A 19,260-nucleotide genomic window follows, 5' to 3' on the forward strand; every position below is an offset into this window, starting at 1 on the left:
GCGAGATTTTAAACTACTGTTTTATTTTCTTTAACTGATTTGGCACCATTCAAGTGTTTTATTTATTTGACAAGGCACATTTTTTTTTTTTCTGGGAAATTCTCCATTTTACCTCTATATTTTATGGCATTGTTTATAATATTCCCTTATATTTTAGATATATTTATAGCTCCTTATCATGTCCCTGTTCACTATTTTAATTTAAAATATTTTCTGATTTCCAGTTACATTTTGTATTCGACTATTTAAAAGCATTTTTAAAAATTTCCAAACATAAAAGTTTTCTGGTTAACCTCTGTTGTGGATTTATGGATTGATTTTCCTCCTCCCTCCCTTCTTTCTTCTTTCCTTCCTTTTTTTAATTTGACCCTAGAGAAAATTGTCTATGTAGTTTTTTTTTCTTTATGGGTATTGAATCCAGGGACACTTTACCACTAAGCCACATCTCCTGCCCTTTTAATTTTTTTATTTTGAGCCAATTCTCACTATGTTGCCAATGCTGTTGTTAAAATTGGGGCTCTCTGTCTTAGCCTCCCGAGCTGAGTTGCTGGAATTACAGTTATTTTAAGAGATATCATCAACTTTTGCAAATGTTTATGTGCCCATGAAAGCTCTGTGTATTATGCATTTTTTAAGTTGTAGGTCGTTCATTGTTAAGTTTATTACTTTTCTTAAATATTTTTATCCCGATTTATTGTTTACTGCTTCTGACAGGCACTGCACATGTATTAAAACTTGACATGATTTTAGATTTATGCATTTCTCCTTGATTATATTTGAATTTTAATGAGGCCTTAATACTTTTCTTGTTTTTCTGGCCCAGCCTTTTTTTTTAAATTGCTTTTATTTTTTAAATACATGACAGTGGAATGCATCAATCACAATTCTTATTATACATATATACCACAATTTTTCATATCTCTGTTTGTATATAAAGTATGTTCATACCAACTCATGTCTTTATACATGTACTTTGGATAATGATGTCCATCACATTCCACCATCATTGCTAACCCCCTGCCTCCTCCCTTTCTGGCCCAACCTTTCTGTTCTTGTTCTTTTGTTATTCATGTACCCTTCCCTTCTAGATGCTTCTTATGTACATAAAACTGAATTGTGTTCTTTAAATTCTGATTGAAAAGTCTTAACATGAGATCTATCATCTTACCAGATTTTTAAATATATAATCTAGTATTGTTAATTGTAGTGATATGTTTTATAGTGGATACATATGATAGATGTATCGGAGATCACTTTTGTCCAACGAACAGCATTTAGAAATTCTTTTGAGGTTCTGCTAGTGACTGGCTCTATAGAACTTCTTCTGAAATTTTATTTGTTATGTGTATTTCTTAAAATGTACATGTGTATATATGTACACTTATAATATTGGCAATAGTTTTCATTCAGCATATTGAGGACATTGTGCCTTGTATTGTTTAAGAGAATTCAAAATAAACATTTTTTCGCTTTTTCACTATTTACTTTTCATAAACTTGAGGGTTTTCTCTTTGTTTCTATTCTTTTTACTTTCTCTGTGCTGATTTCTAACTCTTGAATATATTTCTTTAGATCGGTGTGTTTCAGCAGTTCCAAAATGTCTTGATTATTTTCTATTTAAATATTACCTTTTCACATTTTAAGTTCTCTTCAGGAATTTTGTTTAAACTTTGCATGTAATCTTCTATGTACCTTTGCATATTTTCAAATTTCTGTGCTACTTTTTTAATATCCATACCCTGCATCCTCCAGTTTACTTATTTTCTTTATTTTCTTTTCACCTTTGCCAATCTCTTAAGCTTTCTTATTTCAATTGATATATTGTCTGTTTCTATAAATTATAGCTGTTTGGTTCCATGGAATTTCTCTTTGCAGATATTCAATCTTTTTTTTTTTTTTTTTAAATAAAAAGGAGATATTACCTTGTCCTTTCTTTTTTTTTTTTTTAGGAGAGAGAGAATTTTTAATATTTATTTTTTGGTTTTCGGCGGACACAACATTTTTGTTTGTATGTGGTGCTGAGGATCGAACCCGGGCCGCATGCATGCCAGGCGAGTGCGCTACTGCTTGAGCTACATTCCCAGCCCATCCTTGTCCTTTCTTTTTTAAAAAATATGTATTTAATTGTTGATGGACCTTTTTCTTAATTCATTTATTTACATGTGGTGCTAAGAATTGAACCCAGTGCCTCACACATGCTAGGCAAGTGCTCTAAACAGTCCCAGCCGCCAGATACTCAATCTTGTATTTTCCTTTTAAACATTCTTTTACAGTTTGTATCTGATAGTTATAGTATTTTAAGCCTTCTAGAGCCTGTTCCTATAATCTTGCTTTTGCCTGTTGTTTGTTAACAGTTTATTTTCTTGGTATATTTTCATTACTTTTTATTTCAACATTTGTTTAGTTTTGTTTTTCCCTCTCATTTATTTGAAACCAAGATATAGGTATATTTCCATAAGAAGGGTATTGCTCCACAGTACTACCAACTAGGGGCATTTGCAGTTAAATTGAGTTTGGGGTTTTCTGAATCAGAATATATGAATTTAGGATATTTGTTGAACCATCAGTTTTTTACTATAAATTCTCAGATAAAATGTTTTTCTCCTTTTATGTGTTACCAAAAAACACTGTTCTCCAAAATGAGATGTTACATTTACTAGTTATTTAGCCTGTTCCTGAGGATGTAATCCTTTAATGTCCCACTGTATGAGTTGTTTCACTTTGATTCTTTCCATCAGAACTCCTATCAAGAATTCAGACAGAACAAGAGTCATCAGAGAAAAAGTGATTTTCATATTTCTTTCATATTTTGAATTTGTGCTGTAATTATTTTTATCCTAATAGTTTCCTAATGCTTCATAAATTTCCATGTGCCTTTCAAAATGTGTCTTTTTTGGGGGGAGTGTATATGTCTTTCTCTTAGCTTTTTTGGCATAAGATTTATATGAATAATATTGTTTTCATAATCAGAACTTATATATTATCCATTTAAAGTAGTTTCTTCCTTTGGGTGATGATGGGAGAGTATGTAAACTGTAAGTCATAGCATTGAACTTTTTAAAATTTTTTGTTTTTTAAGGAAATGAATGATTTTGAAACTTCCACAGTTTTTGGCGTCATTTGCATGTTTATCTTTTTTGTAATTTCTTTCATGGATTTAGATTTTCTTAGGACTACTTGAAAGCATCAGTTGCAATTAACGTAGATATCTATATAAACTTTGAGGAAATGCAGCATAACTCCCCACCCCTTAAGTATGGCTGTCCATAGTATCTTTTTAAGGAATACAATAAGGAAGAAAGGGAAAAGCATCACTATATAGTAAAGAAAATTGACAAACACCACCTCACCTGCATGATTAAGATTAATTAAGATTAATAATCAGAACTGTTTAGTCATGGTGATCTTTGATTTGATATGATAAACACCACACTTTTTCTTTTTCGTCATCCACTCTACCAAACTGCAACAGCAACAAAACAAATAAAACATAAACCCTATCTAACAATGAGTAAAACATCAAAGAACACAAATTGGAGGATATTGAGTAAAATGCATAACCTCTTATTTTTAAAACTTTTGTGTCATCAAAAAAAAGTCTGAAGTAAAATCATAAATGAAAGAAGAGACATTAAAACGGATACCCCAGAAACAGAAACAATCATAAGAGACTACTATAAATAATCATACACCCATTTCTCCAAAGAATTGGATATCCTAGAATAATGAATAAATTTCTCAAACTGTGCCATCTAAGAAGACTGAGTTATGAAGACAGAAAATCTGAACAGACCTAAATTAATTCAGTAATAAAGAAAGAAAAATCCAGCACCAAATGGCTGCACTGATGAAGTCCACCAAATATTCAAAGAATAATTAATACCAATTCTTTTTCTCAATCTCCTCCAAAGGTTTGAAGAAGGTGAAACACTTCCAAATTGATTTTTATGAGGGCAATATTAACCTGATATCAAAGCCAGACAAAGATATCAGGGCGGGGCTACAGGCCAGTATCTCTGATGACTTTGCAAAGTAATTCTCAACAAAAGACTAACAGACCAACTTTAGCAGCATATTAATGCAGTCATACCACCACAGTCACGTAGAATTTATCCATGAGATAGAGAGATGATTTAGCATATAAAAATTATATGGTACACACTCCAGTAATCAAAAAAAAAAAAGATTGAAATTACATCATCTCAGTATTTGAAGGGAAAATGATAAAATTCAACAGCATTCACATTAAAGAAAACAAAACAAACCAGGAATAGAAATAAATTACTTCAAAGTAATTAGCCATATAGGAAAAGCTCACAGCTCATATTATACTCAATAATGAAAAACTAAGTATGTGTTTTTTAAAATCAGGAATAAGATGGGAATGCCCACCATTCCATACTTCTATTCTACATAGTACTGGAAAACCTTTCCAGAGCAGCTAGGCAAGAAAAAAGAAATAAAAGGCATCCATGCCAGAAAAGAGGAAGTAAAATTGTTCCTGATTGAAAATGACATATGAGTATAGAAAACTATAGTGGGGTGGGAATATAGCTCAGCCCTGATTCAATCCCCAGCACCACCAAAAAATATCATATATATAAAAAAAACTAAAATGACTGCAGAAAACTGTTAAGAGAGTTGATAAATGAGATTGCCAAAGTAGCCAGATACAAAATCAACATGTAGGAATTAGTTGTCTTTCTATATGCCAACAGGAAGTTAGGAAAGCAGTCCCATTTGCAGTAGCATGAAAAAGAATAAAGTGTATAGCAGTAAACCCAGAAAGTAAAAGACTTATTCACTGAAATTGTAAAACATTGATGAGAGAAATTCAAGACAACACAAACAAAATGTAAAGGATCCTGCATTTATGTATTGGAGAAAACATAAATATATTCTGTATTTATGGATTAGAAGACTTAATATTGTTGAAATATCTATGCTTCCCAAAGTGATCTATAGATTTGATGCAAATCCTATCAAAATCCCAGTGTAATTTTTTTTTATTTTACAGAAATAGAGAAAACAAGTAATGGAATCATAAAAGATGTTGATCAGTCAAATTAATCTTGAGAAAGAAGAACAAATCTGTAGGCACCACCCTTCCCAATTTCATAATATTATTACAAGAGCTAACGGTTTAACTTAGTGGTAGATTACATCCTGCCATGAAACTTTGGATTCAGTTTTCACACCTCCTATTCAAACAACAATAAAATACAAAATCACACTAAGTAAGTCAGAATGGTAATGGCATAAAGGACAGAATAGCTCAGAAATAAGTCCACCCATATGTGGTGATGTAATCTTTAACAAGTGTCAAGGGTGCACAGTGGGGAAACGAAATGGTGTTGGGAAAATTATCTATAAGCAAACAAATGAAATTGGAACCTTAATGTTACATCATATATAAAAATTCACTAAAAAAAAGATTAAATGCTTACATATAGGACACAAGACTAAAACTATAGGAAAACAGGGAAATCTTCATGACATTATTCTTAGCAGTGAAATATAAACTCGAAAGCTTATATAGAAAAGGCAACAGTCAACAGTGAAAGGGGAGCCTATCTGATGGAAGCTAATATTTGAAAACCATATATCATATTCTGGGCTGATATTCCAAAGTATGTAAGGGACTCCTTTATCGTAGTAACAGAAAAACCAATAACCCAATTACAAAATGGGCAATGAACTTAAATAATAATTTCTTTAAAGACCACACAAATGCTTTTCATGGGAATATGAAAAGATGCTTGTCATCACTAGTGATTACGGAAATGTAAATCAAAACCACAATAAAATATCATTCTCACATCTGTTGCTGAATCTTACTAGTAAACAAATAAAACTAAAGACAACCAACCACACACTTGTGATCCCAGCTTCTTGGAAAACTGAGAGTGGAATATTGCAAACTTGAGATCAGTTTTGGCAACTTAGTGAGATCCTGTCTCAAAAAATAAAATAGTCTGGGGGTATAATTTGGTGATACTGGGCTTCTGGGTTCCATCCCCAGTTCCACAAAAAATAAAAAATAAATAAATAAATAAAAGACATGTATTGGCAAGGATGTAGAGATATTAGAACTCTACATATTGATGGGAGTAAAAAATGGAAAACAGAAAAGAAATTCCTTTAAAAGTTAAAAATGAAATCAGTACCTTGATGCTATATCTGTATCCCCAGGTTCATTGTAATATTATTCACTATAACTAGGGTATATATAGTACCAAGTGTCTGTTGAAGGATGAATGTATAAATGTAAACAATGGAATATTACTAAGCCTTAAAAAAGAAGAAAATTCCGCAATATGTAACAGCATGAATGGCAGTGGATGACATTATGCCAAGTGAAATAATATAGAAGGAAGGACAAATATTGCACAATTCCAGTTATATGAGTTATGTAACTCATAGAAGCAGAGAGCAGAATGATGATTATCAAGGACAGAGATAAAGAGAAAATGGGTAATTGGTTGCTTAACAATGCATATAAATGTTCAAGAATGCAAAATGAGTAAGTTTTAAGGATCTGGTGTACAACTTTGAGCCTATGGTTAACCCTATTGTTTTGCACACTTAAAAATTTGTTTGATTTTTAATAAAAATAAATGTTTTCAAGTCTGAGAAAATATCACAGTGTATAGTAGCTTATACAGTATAGGTAGACTTGAAAAGTATCACCTTTTGTGATATTTTGGATGGAATCCTAGAACAGAAAAATTGACATTAGGTAAAAACCAAGGAAATACAAATAAAGTATAAATTTTAGTTGTTATTAGCTTTATCAATATTGGCTCATTATTTGTGACAAATATACCATAATGATGTTAGATAATAGCAGAAAGGGCACCTGGAAGTGATTGATGATTGAGAACTCTGTACTCTGTCACTTTTCTTTCAACTTAAAACTATTATAAAATAGGAAGTATATTTTTTAAAAATATATTATGAAAATTTGGTGGTTGAAAGAAAATTCCCTCAGACTAAAATATTAACAAATGCATCCAGTTAATGTCTTTCTCATTAATCACATACATAAATGTTGGACAAAGTAGAATAAGGTATTCTAGGTAAAAGATGAGTTAAGAAAATTTTATTGTCACATGAAAAAAATTGTGTGAGAAACTTTTAAGAAGTATACTTGATGTAATTTGGGACCTCTGTTCATAGAACCTTTTAAATTTTTTTAAAGATATAGATGAACACAATACATTTATGTATGTATGTATGTATGTATGTATGTTTGTTTATTTGTTTATGTGTTGCTGAGGTTCGAACCCAGTGCCTCACTTCTGCTAGGCAAGCACTCTCCCACTGAGCTACAACTCCAGCCCTGTTGACAAGAGCTTTGAAGCACAGGTTGAAGGAATAGTACTCGGTTATCTGTTTGCAAGTGGGGATGAGGGGGGCACTATCAAAATATCTTAATCTCAAATATTTACATCTTAAATTGTGTAACATGTCAAATATACGGTATTATTTAATAAACAGGATACTTCTAAATAGACATTTGTTTTTTAATTAATTTATTCTCTGTAGCATTATAGGCAAGTTTTTTGTCTGTGTCTTTTTTATTCCAGCTTGGAAATGAAACTTGGCTCTCCATTTATCTCATATCATTTTACTCATGATTTCATTTATTAGAAGGAAAAGTTCAGCCTTTTCTTTGTTTTCCTGACTTTATGTTTCCATACCATGTTATGAATGATATCAGCCTTCTCTAGAAGCTGTGGCCATTTTATTTCTTCTGTCAGTTTTGTACAACTAAAATTCTTGGGTTAATACTTTTCCTTTTATGCCTATTTATTTTCTTTCTGAATTGTCAAATTCTTTTTAAGAATTTTAAGAAAGGCCCCCAATTTTGGAGCTTTCTCTAAAATAGGTACTTAGGAATCGATGTGCCCTGCTGTCTTTAATCATAATAGTATTAGTAATAGAGCTGAGATAGCAGACATTTTAAAAATATTTTCTTTTCCTCACTATCATTTCTTCTGATTCTTGTCTTATATGATTAGCATTAGTTTTGAAGATGAGGATATTTAATAATACAGGTTGAAGGTTTGGTGAATCTTCAGGTATCTTTGAAAGGAATAGATCTAGGACAATGCTTAGTTTTGGCCATGAACTGTGTTAGTGTGGGTAAACCACATTCCAAAATTTGATATCCTTATATTTACTTAAGTTATCTGTTCTTGGTGTGGACGGAATGACCCTATCAGTCTTGAAAGACTAGTAAACACATACTATATGCTAATAAGTGATTTATCTTTTTTGAGTGTTTAGTTTTATGTTTTGCTTATCTTTTACAAAGGGAGAATATATTTATTTTTTTTTACAGGGATTGATACAAAGTGCATGCTGCCATCTAGAGACAGGCTTATCACTGTAGATGTAATCACAATGCTCTCTGTTTTTAAGGCATTCTAATGAATTTGCAAGTTTTCAAAAATATTCTTTATATAATAATTTGTGAGATAATCCCCCAATTTTTTCATGTACTACCCAGACAGATTACATGTATCTCAAGATATTTATAATTGAAATGCTCATTGGAAGGTAGTCAAAGTGTATTCCTTTTCTCTAATATTCCCCCAGTACTCATTCTCAGATCTTAAGAAAGATTTATATAGACACTGAATTACTAGGTCACTAAAGTCCTGCATTTTTTGTAAGCATTTGTTTCTTTTAGTGAATTATAAATTTTAGTAGTCTTGGCACTTATCATTTCCTAACCAAGATTTACTCTGGCAATTCATCCATATTTATTTACAATATTTCTGCATCTTATTTTGGTTTATAATCTGTTCTTTACAAGATGAAGTAAAGTAAAAATGAAACAAAAAAGGAGGCTGAAAAAAGAGGAGATGTCTTCTCATATTGTTAGGTTATCTTTGGTAACATACCACATTAGATTTCACTTATGAAAATTCTGTATTTAAAGCTTTAAAATAAAAAGTTGATTCATACATGGAATGGTTATTTGAAATGTATCTACTATTCAGAAGACTTTTTGTGCTAGGCAGTGTTAGCATATTTCAACCATAACCAGGTTTTGGTAAATTTGTTATATCATAAAAGCCATAACCCTAAGAGATTGTTATATTTTGATATTTTGAACAAGCAGTTTTGTTACTGAGTTATGTTCTTCCAGCTTCTACTTCTACCTGTACCTATTTCTACTTCAGACTAACATTGCAGAATAGGGGAAAGGGAGAATAAAATTGAGTAAGGAGGATAGGGTAAGACAGTTTTCTGCGCCATGTAGTTCATTTTTGTTGGGGCATGGGGGTGCATTTTGCTGGTTCCTTCTTGGCTTTTGTGAAAATTACTTCTTCATTCACTTAACTTATCCCTGTGATAGATAATAAGTGTTTGGACAAGGGTAGTTATTGTTGGACCTGGTCTCTATTCTGGAAGCTATAGGTCTGGATGGTAGAAAAACTGTTGGAAATAACTTTGCCTGTTCCAGGATTTATAAATAAATAAGTGTGAAAAAATAGGAAAATAGAGAAAGAACTAGGTCTCATTCTCCAAACAGTATTAACCTGGGAAAGTTCATATATAGAAATTTGGCTTCCAATAGAGCTCTCGTTAGAAACTAGAGCTTTTAGCTTGATTCTAAAATTGACAGAATAATTTATCAAAAAATAAACAGCCTCTTGTTTCTGGATCTTTTGGCTAAAATCAAAGGTAAAAATGAGTGACTAAAGGAGGGGAACCTAATACTAACTGAAAACCTTATGTGCTGTAGGCATAATGTAAGATACTTTATATTTATTATCTCATTTAATTGTCTTATCTTTGTTTCTTTAACAAATATTTTTTTTAATTCCTCCTGTATGTTAAATACTATTCTAGGCATTAGGAATTACAGTAGCATCTCTGCTGTGCAGTGGTACCATCACCACTTAAAATGTCAAGTTGAGGATGTAGCTTAGTGGTAGATTGCCAGCCTTTCATTCAAGAGGCCCTGGGATGGATCCCCCACCACCAGCACCACACACAGAACACATGACTGAGTGCAGAGATTCTTGTTTAGAATAAATAGCAAAAAATTAAAAATGAAATAAAAATAAAGATTAGAAATTTGTAAATCCTGGAGATTAATAAACTTTTCCATTGTGATATGTCTTAGTAACTGGTGGAACAAAAAATTAAACCGTACTTTGAGTCATTCCAAAGATTCTAAACCACTCTTGAGGATTCTGCTCTATGTTGTGATTACTATATCCATAATTGCAGTCTCTTTTAATTGTCCATAATCGATAATTATGCAAGCCAATGTTTTCCAGCCCTATTTCCATATTGCTTTCAATTTTATCTTTTGTGTCCTGTGATACCATGTAAGTAAACGCACAATTCTGCATTTCTGGCAAACTTGTTTTAAACATTCTTACCCCTGCCCACTAATGAGGGCATGTTGATAGTGACTACACAAATGCCCCATAGGCAAGGTTTTTGTTTTTCCCCTTTGAAAGTGGAGATTGAATCCAAGTCACCAAGCTATATCCCTAGCCTTTTTATTTTTTGAGACAAGATCTCTCTCAGTTGCTTAGGTGCTCGCTAAGTTGCTGAGACTGACTTCAAATTTTTGATCCTCCTGCTTCAGCCTTCTGAGCTGGCATTATAGGTATGCACCACTGCACCTAGCACCGTTAGGCAAGGTTTAAGAACTGTCTGATATTCATATTTGTTTTTAACATTTCTTTGAAATGGCTTTATGCATTAATTTGTTTGAGTAATATGTTCACATAGTTCATTTTTTTTTTTTTTAATGCAAAGGATATGCAGTGGGATGTCGTCCTTCATCCCTGAGCCTCAACTACACTTTGTTGTTTCCAGCAACCAGTTTTGGCAGAAACTTGTGTATCTTTTCAGAAATTTTTTAATGGTGCACAGACATGTATCAATATCTCTCCTTTAATGTGTGTGACTTGTATCCTACAGATCTTTCTAGATTGGTCAAGCTTGATTGTAATTTGACAGCTCCTTGGATTCCATTGCCTTTCACAGTCAATAAAGAATAGTGGTTAGTTATAGCCAGTCTGCCTGCACAGAGACAACAGATGAGCTACTGACAAACAACTCTTGGAAGTTACTAAACTTTTACATGCCTGAGTTTTATGATCTGTAAAACTGGAAAAATAATAGCAATTCTTCATAGGATTGTTGTAAAGGTTAAATGTGTTAACATGAAGTGCTTCTTAGGAGTGAGTAAGCCCCAAGTTGCTGCTACCACCACCATCATTATTTTTTCTATTATTACTTCTTTTATTTAATCCGATATTTATGGACATTTGAGTTTTTATTCCTTTTTTTCTATTACAAATAATACTCAAGGAATAACCTTTTACATTCTTTATTTTGCACATTTATGGATGCTTTGCCATAAATATAATCTCAGGATCAAAGAGTATGTAAATTTTGAAATTTTGATAGACATTTCTAAAATTGCATACCACAGAGGTTTTACCAAGTTATGCTTTTACACAGCAGTTTAACAAAATTTAAATTCTTAAGTATTTGATAGTAGCTTTCTATTATTACTTCTAATTCTGGGATTATTTGTTAGAAATGGCAATTTCACAATTCTCTATCTTATTGGAAATATTATCTTGTCAAGACTGCCTATTCAAACAGCCTTTTATGTTTTTATATAAATTATGTATGTTGGTAATTTATTTTTTCAGCATTCTCATAGATACCTTGTTAGTGTTTAAGAGAATGGAAGATGATGCTCTTTCCCACTCCTTATTTACAAATATTTATTTCTTTGAATGTATATAATTTCACATCTTTGTCTTTATCCATAATCTTATGATAAACTTCTATTAGAAAATGTGTACCTTTGAGACCAAAAATGTTTAGTCAAGTCAAGTGAGATTAGCTCTTTGAGTACTAGTCCTGAATCACAGCACTTTTTTTTTTTTTGGAACCTTCTCAAAGAGAGCTTAATAGTAAGAGGGAAGAGTAAAAGATGTTAGCTGTTTTTCAAATAACTGAAGGAATGAAAAGATTAATAAGTGGTGGTCTCTGCCATACATTTCTTTTACAGATGTTCACAGAATACAGTGGAGGAGTATGATGCTATAAAAATCAATATAATGAACAAATGCTTTAAATAGAAAAGAGTACTACTATGAAAGCAGGACTATTTGGTATATCAACTAAGAGATGACTGGTGTTAGGAAACAGTTTTAGTAGAGTCACAGTATCCAGCTGGAAAAGAATGAATAGTTTGAAAGTAAGTAAATAGACTTATCTTTGGAATAGTCATTGTAGCAGCACAAGGATTTTCCTCTTAAACAGAAAATTCAGTATTCAGTTTTTGTTTGTTTTCAAAGTTATGTTTTTATTTTATTAGTAATGTTTATTTGTATATAAGTAATCACCTTCAAAGGTGTTAAGCTTGAGGTTGTCTTTTCATAATGCTTTCAGTACTAGTTGCCATTTTGTTCCTTCTTGTTTTATTACACTAAATTAATGGAGGAAGACAGTCCTCCCTTTATGACAGATATAACTAGTTTATTCAAAATATAGTTAAAACTATATGTGATGACTGCCATAGTAGTCATGAAAATAAGAGTTAAGCATTATTTACAATTGAATTATCTTAACAGTGACATTTATAAGTTATTACTGAAATCATAAATTTAGCACTGTCCTTTTTCTTAGAATTTAAAAAAAAAAACCAGTTTACCAAGACATTAAAATTTACACATTTTAAATGTGTAGATTCATGACTTTGGGCATTAATTGCTTTTTATTGCTTAGTAGTAGTACCCCATAACTTAATTCTTCTCTTGGATCTCTATACATATATTTTCTGTGATGGAAGAGACTTAATTTGTATAAATTTGCAGTGCCTTTTCATTTACAACTTTTTTCTTTTCATCAGTGTGTTTGCATTTCTGAAGACTAAATTCCTAGGAGTATAATTCCTGTACCATTCATGAAAATATCCTTGATATTATGGCGTTACTATAACCCCTTTCCTTTTAGTATTTAAAAGAAAATTTATAATTCTTTTAAAATATGGATTTCTCTGGAAATTAGTATTGAAACTTCTGAGAAGTCTCTAATAGTTGTTCTGTTTAACAGACAACATCACAATACTTTTTAAATAGCATTAATGAGCCAGATGTGGTGGCACACACATGTAATCCCAAGGACTCAAGAGGCTGGGACAAAAGGATTGAAAGGTGAGCCTCTGCAATTTAGTGGGGTCCTAAGTAAATTGGTGAGACTCTGTGTCAAAATTGAAAATAAAAAGGGGTGGGGATGTAACTCATTGACAAAGTACCCTGATTATTCCTCAGTACCAAAAAAAATAAAGTAAAATAAAATGTGGAATAATTTAAAACATAAAACTAATCCTTTATTATCTCTGTTTCTGTGATTTCAGAATGTGTGAGCAGCTTAAGTAGGGGGAATCTGCCTTACCATTTTTCTTAAAAAGTTGTAAACAAGTTGTAGGCCAGGGCTGCTGTTACTTAATGCTTGTCTAGTATAGGAGCACCCCTACACTTATTTACATGTCATTTGCCTCTGCATACTGCCCTGAATATATGTATATTGTGGCTTCCCCCAGAACTCTAAAAAAACAAAAGGAGTGATACCAGGCTACTTCTATGATCTGGTTTCCAAGTTACACACAGTCACTGCCTCCTTATTCTATTTGTTAGATAAGGTTTACTAAATTCAGCCCATTGTTAATAGGAGTACATTAGGCCCTGAATAACAAAACGTGGGGGTTATTGGCTAGGAAATCATCTTGGAGGTGGACTACCAAAGGTATTAAATTAAAAATGGTCAGAATGTTTAAAATATATTAATGTGTATTTGAATAATTCTGAAAGGTAAAAACTCTTGAGAAAATGATATATTTTTATATAGGTTTTGGGACTCTGAAATAAATTAGTGCCTTGTTTTTCAAAGTCCAGGGAGAAATGAGTGGAAAAACAACAAAATGTTCACTATGTATCTCTTTGGGGACTGGGGTACTAAAGAATGAACCTGGAAACACTTTTCCACTAAGCAACATTCCCAATCCTTTTATTTTCTATTTTGAGGCAGGGTCTGGCTAATTTGCTGTGGCTGGCCTCAAATTGAGATCTTCTTGCCTCAACCTCTGAGTTTCTTGGATTTTAGGCATGTGCCACTACACTTAGCACTGTATATCTTAATAAAAATTAGCAGCAAATACATTTTATAAACTTTGTTGTTTTATTTTTTTCATTTCTAGGGGTACACTACATAAGCCATGCACCTAAATTATACTCAATCTCAGGATAAAAATCTACTGACATTATTACATGTATTTTTAGATTAATGCAGAAATACTAATTGTTATACTGAATTAAAGAATTCCATTTGTTTTATGAAAACTTTTTGCACTATTTTTGAAAAGCAGTCATAGAAAGGCAAATTCAAATAGTTGAAAACTAAAAAGAGTTCATTCTTTTGCTTTTCTACAACTTGTTATATAGCACAAATCTACATTTAAATGAGCAGAGTATCATAAAAGAAATTTATTTCAAATATTTACTTTTGAATAGGACAAGTTTTTCTTTAACTGTAAACTGTTGTCTCACTGTAGTTTGGGTTCAAGATCCTTCAACTTCATTTCCATATGGTTCCAGATTGTTTTTGCCATGACTTTGATTCTAAAAATTTTTGTAAGACATTTTTGAAGTTACTTACTTTATGTATTCTTTTTTGAAAAATAATAATGTATATTAATTGTGCCAATTAATGGGTTTCAATATGACGTTTTCATACATGTGTATATCATGCTTAGATCATCTCATCCACCAGCCCTGCTACCTTGTCTTGCTCTCCTGTTTCTTTCCCTTCCTCCTTATATCATTCTCCTTCTCTATAGCTCCTTTCTACTTCAGGGTCTACTTTTTTAAAAATTAGTTTTCTCTTATAAAAGAGTACTTGTACTTTTATTTGGGCCTGCCTTATTTTGCTTAACATGATTGTTCTACACTTTCATACATTTTCCTGCAAATAATATAATTTCATTCTTTTTTGACTGAATGAATCTCCATTGTGTATGTAGACCATATTTAAAAAAAAAAAATCATTCATCCGTTGATTAGCACCTAGGCTGACTCAACATCTTGGCCATTAGGAATATTGCAACAATAACCATGGGTATATATGCTATCATCTGTAGGCTGATTTTATTTTCTTCAGGTATGTACAAGGGAGTATTATAGCTGGATCATATGCTAATTCTACTTTTCATTTTTTGAGGAATATCAATACTGTTTTCCATAATGACTGTACATACGTGCCTACCAACAGTGTCTAAGGATTCTCTTTACATTCTCACCAACATTTGTTACTTTATTTATCATGGCCATTCTGACCCAAGGACTAGAGATCGGGGAGATGTAATTGCAGTGCAGTTTTATCTTATATTTGCTTGTTGACTAACAGTACTGAGCATTTTTTCTTATATTTACCGTTCACTTGTATTTGGCAAGTGTCTATAGATCACTTAATGGTTTATTGATTAGATTACTTTTGTTAATTAATTTTTGAATTCTTAATTCTGAATACTAATCCTCTGTTAGATGAGTAGCTGTCAAAGATTTTCTCCCATTCTATGGTTGTCTTTTTACTCTGTTGATTGTTTTCCTTCATCATGCAGGAGCCTTTTAATTTGATGTGATTCCACTTGTCAATTCTTGCTTTTATTTCTCAAACTATTGGAGGTCATTTCCTGGGCCAGTACCATAAAAGTGTTTCCCCTTTCAGACTTCCATGTCTTACATTAAAAGTTTTGATCCATTTTGACTTGATTTTGATGCTAGTCATTTGTTTGTTGACCATTTGTATTTCTTATTTTGAGAAGTGTCTGTTCAGTTCTCTGGCCCATTTATTGATTTGGGTTATTTGTGGTTTTGGTGTTAAAAGTTTGTCACTGGGAGAGATGAGTATCCAATTTTAGTCTTCTACATGTAGATACCCAGTTTTCCAGAAACCATTAATTGAAGAGGCTTTTTCTACCCCCCAACATGTGTTTTGGCACTATGTCAAGAATTAGATGGCTGGAGAGATGTGGGTTTATTTCCAGGTCCTTTATTTTGTTCCACTTGTTTATAGCAGTTGTTTTATTTTTTTAATCCTCAGGGAGAGTATAATCTTTTTTAAATTTCTTTTACTTTGTTCTAATTAGTTGTACATGATAGTAGAATGGATTTTAACACCTTGTACACAAATGGAGCACAATGTCTCCTTCCTCTGGCTGTACATGGTGCAGAGAGTTGCGCTGGTAATGTACTAATACACGTATGTAGGTTAATCTAGTTCCACCATCCTTCATCTCCACAACCCCTCCCCCAATTCCCTTCTACACAATCTGAAGTTTCTTCATACTTCCCCACACACTCCCCCCTATATTGATCAGCATCTACTTATCAGAGAAAACATTGAACCTTTGGTTTTTTGAGTTTGTATGCCATTTTTTTTCCTCCAAGATTACGCTGTTTTTGTTACTGTGGCTATGTAGTATATTTTGAAATCTAATATTATGATGCATCCAGCATTGCTCATTTTGCTATGGATTGCTTTGGCTATTCAGGATTTTTTGTATTTCCAAATAAAATTTAGGCTTGCTTTTTTCTAGTTCTATGAAGAATGTTCTTGACATTTTGGTGAAAATTGCATTGAATCTTTAGATTGCATTTAGTAATGACTATTTTAACAATATTTAATTCTCCCAGTCCGTATGCACAGGTATTTTCATCATCTAGGGTTAGCCTCATTTTTTTTCTTTTGTGAGGGTATTGTAAATGGGATTGTTTTCCTGATTTTTTTTTCCTCAGTGAGTTCATTATTGTTTATAGAACCAGGTACTGATTTTTGTAAGTTGATTTCCTTTTTTTTTTAAATTATTTTTTTAGTTGTTGATGGACCTTTATTTTATTCATTCATTTATATATGGTGCTGAGAATAGAACCCAGTACCTCACACATGTGAGGCAAGCACTCTACCATTGAGCCATGATCCCAGCCCCTGTAAGTTGATTTTCTATCTTAATACTTTGCTGAATATTTTTATAAATTGAAAGTCTTTGGGTTTAGTTTTCGGGATATTCTTAGAATTATATTATGCAAACATAATTTGGCTTCCTTTTTTCCTATTTGTATTTCTTTTATTTTTGTCTTTTATCTGATTTATTTTACTAAAATCTTAATTACTATATTGAATTAAAGTATGAGAGTGGACACCCTTTTTTTTGGTCCTGATTTTATAGGAAATGCTTTCAGTTTTTCCCCATTTCATATGATGTCGGTTATGGGTTTGTCAATATAGCCTTTTATGTTAAAGTATGATATTTCTGTACCTAATTTTTTCAGGGCCTTTTGTCATGAAGGGATGTTGAATTTTATCAACGGTGTTTGTTGCATCTATTGAGACAATTATGCACATTTTATCCTTGATTCTGTTTATGTTTATTTTATTCTCTTTATGTTCTGTATTATGTTTATTGATTTATATATGTTGTATATATAATATATATGTTATATATACATGTATATATAATATATATGTTATATATTAAATACTTGAATTCCTGAAATAAAGCCAAATTGATCATGGTGTGTGACCTTTGTAATGTGTTACTGAATTCTATTTGCAAGTGATTTTTAGCTAGCATATTTTCATCTGTGTTCATCAAGGATGTTAGTTTATAATTTTCTTTTTTAGTTGTGTGCTTATGAGGTTTCAGTAGCAGGTTAACACTACCTTGTAGAAAAAGTTTGGCATTGTGGGATGAGTTTGGAAGGGTTTCTTCCCTTTTTTATGTAATATTTGAGCAGTGTTGGCATTAGTTCTTCTTTAAAAGTCTAATAAAATACAGCAGTAAATCTGTCTGGTCCTTGGCTTTTCTTTGTTGAGAGACTTCAATCTCATTGCTTGTTACTGATTTTTAAAATATTCTCCTGGTTCAATTTTGAGTGTTATGTGTGTTTAGAAATTTGTCTTTCTAGATTTTCCAGTTTAATAACATAATTTAAATAATAATTCATAATAATCAGTATTGACTTCAGTGATGTTGTAATTTTTTTGAGAGAGAGAGAGAGAATTTTTTAATATTTATGTTTTAGTTTTCAGCGGACACAACATTTTTGTTTGTATGGTGCTGAGGATCGAACCCAGGCCGCACGCATGCCAGGAGAGCGTGCTACTGCTTGAGCCACATCCCAAGCCCTGTAATTTGTTTTACAACTTGTTTTGTTATAATTTCTCCTTTTTCACTAATAATTGTATTTATTTGGGTCCTTTATCTCTTTCCTTTCATTATTTTGCTAAGGATTTTTCAGGGTTTTTTTTTTTTATCTTTTATAAAATCAACTCTTTTTTTATTCATTGATCTTTTGTATTGTTCTCTTGACCTCTATTTAATTTATTTCTGCTCTGATCTTCATCACTTCTTTCCTTCTATGGATTTTGGAGCGTTTTTCCCTCCCACCTTATTTCTCTGAGACCTTGAGATGCATCATTAGGTTATTAGAGGTTTCTCTGTGCAGTGTAGACTTTCCTCTATTAACTGCTTTTCCTGAATCATAGATTCTGATAACGTTGTGTTTTCATTTTCATTTTATTCTAGGAATTTAAAAATTTCCACCAGGTGAAAAACTGATGCCCCTCCTATTTTCTTCTGTGACCACTCTTCATTCAAAGTTTATTCTTTTTCTGCGTGTTGTATAATTTCTGCGGCAGTCTGGCTGGGCACACAATCACGAGCCACTCAAGCAGGAACAAAGCTTATTTTTTGAAACTGCCGCCAATGTCCATACCGCCAGGGCAGAGAGTTTTTTCCACCCACACAGCCTCCTCCCAGACCAGCAGAGAGAGCTCCTCCCCCGCAACTCCCTCCTACTGTACTTCCCCAACCAATGGGAACTCTCCAGGAGTCCCTTAGCCTGCCTAGGTGAACAGCAGGAGTCCAATATCCATATGAATGCAAATCTTTTTTTTTTTTTAATTTTTTATTGTGGGTTGTTCAAAATATTACAAATTTCTTGACATATCATATTCCACACTTTGATTCAAGTGGGTTATGAACTCCCACCTTCACCCCATACACAGATTGCAGAATCACATCAGTTACACATCCATTGATTTACATATTGCCATACTAGTGTCTGTTGTGCTCCGCTGCCTTTCCCATCCTCCCCCCTCCCCCCTCCCCACCTCTCCCCTCCCCTCCCCTCCTCTCTCTCTACC

At 32.4% G+C, this 19,260-nt stretch overlaps 1 protein-coding gene across 7 annotated transcripts in view; it reads left to right on the forward strand.

Moving 5' to 3' along the window:
* Positions 1 to 19,260, forward strand: part of Stag1 (stromal antigen 1) — a 261,193-nt gene that overhangs the window by 71,354 nt on the left and 170,579 nt on the right. The window contains exons 4-5 of one of the 7 annotated variants that reach the window (XM_048794466.1): positions 12,065 to 12,253; positions 13,111 to 13,211. The exons of 5 other annotated variants lie outside the window; for them this stretch is intronic. In XM_048794466.1, the coding sequence (XP_048650423.1) occupies positions 13,142 to 13,211 (70 nt within the window). In that variant the 5' untranslated portion in view covers positions 12,065 to 12,253; positions 13,111 to 13,141. The remainder of the gene's footprint in view (positions 1 to 12,064; positions 12,254 to 13,110; positions 13,212 to 19,260) is intronic. One more of the 7 variants, XM_048794467.1, reaches the window with a different exon arrangement.

This window comes from Marmota marmota, unplaced genomic scaffold (genome assembly GCF_001458135.2).
Source record: "Marmota marmota marmota unplaced genomic scaffold, marMar, whole genome shotgun sequence".
NCBI lineage: Eukaryota > Metazoa > Chordata > Mammalia > Rodentia > Sciuridae > Marmota > Marmota marmota.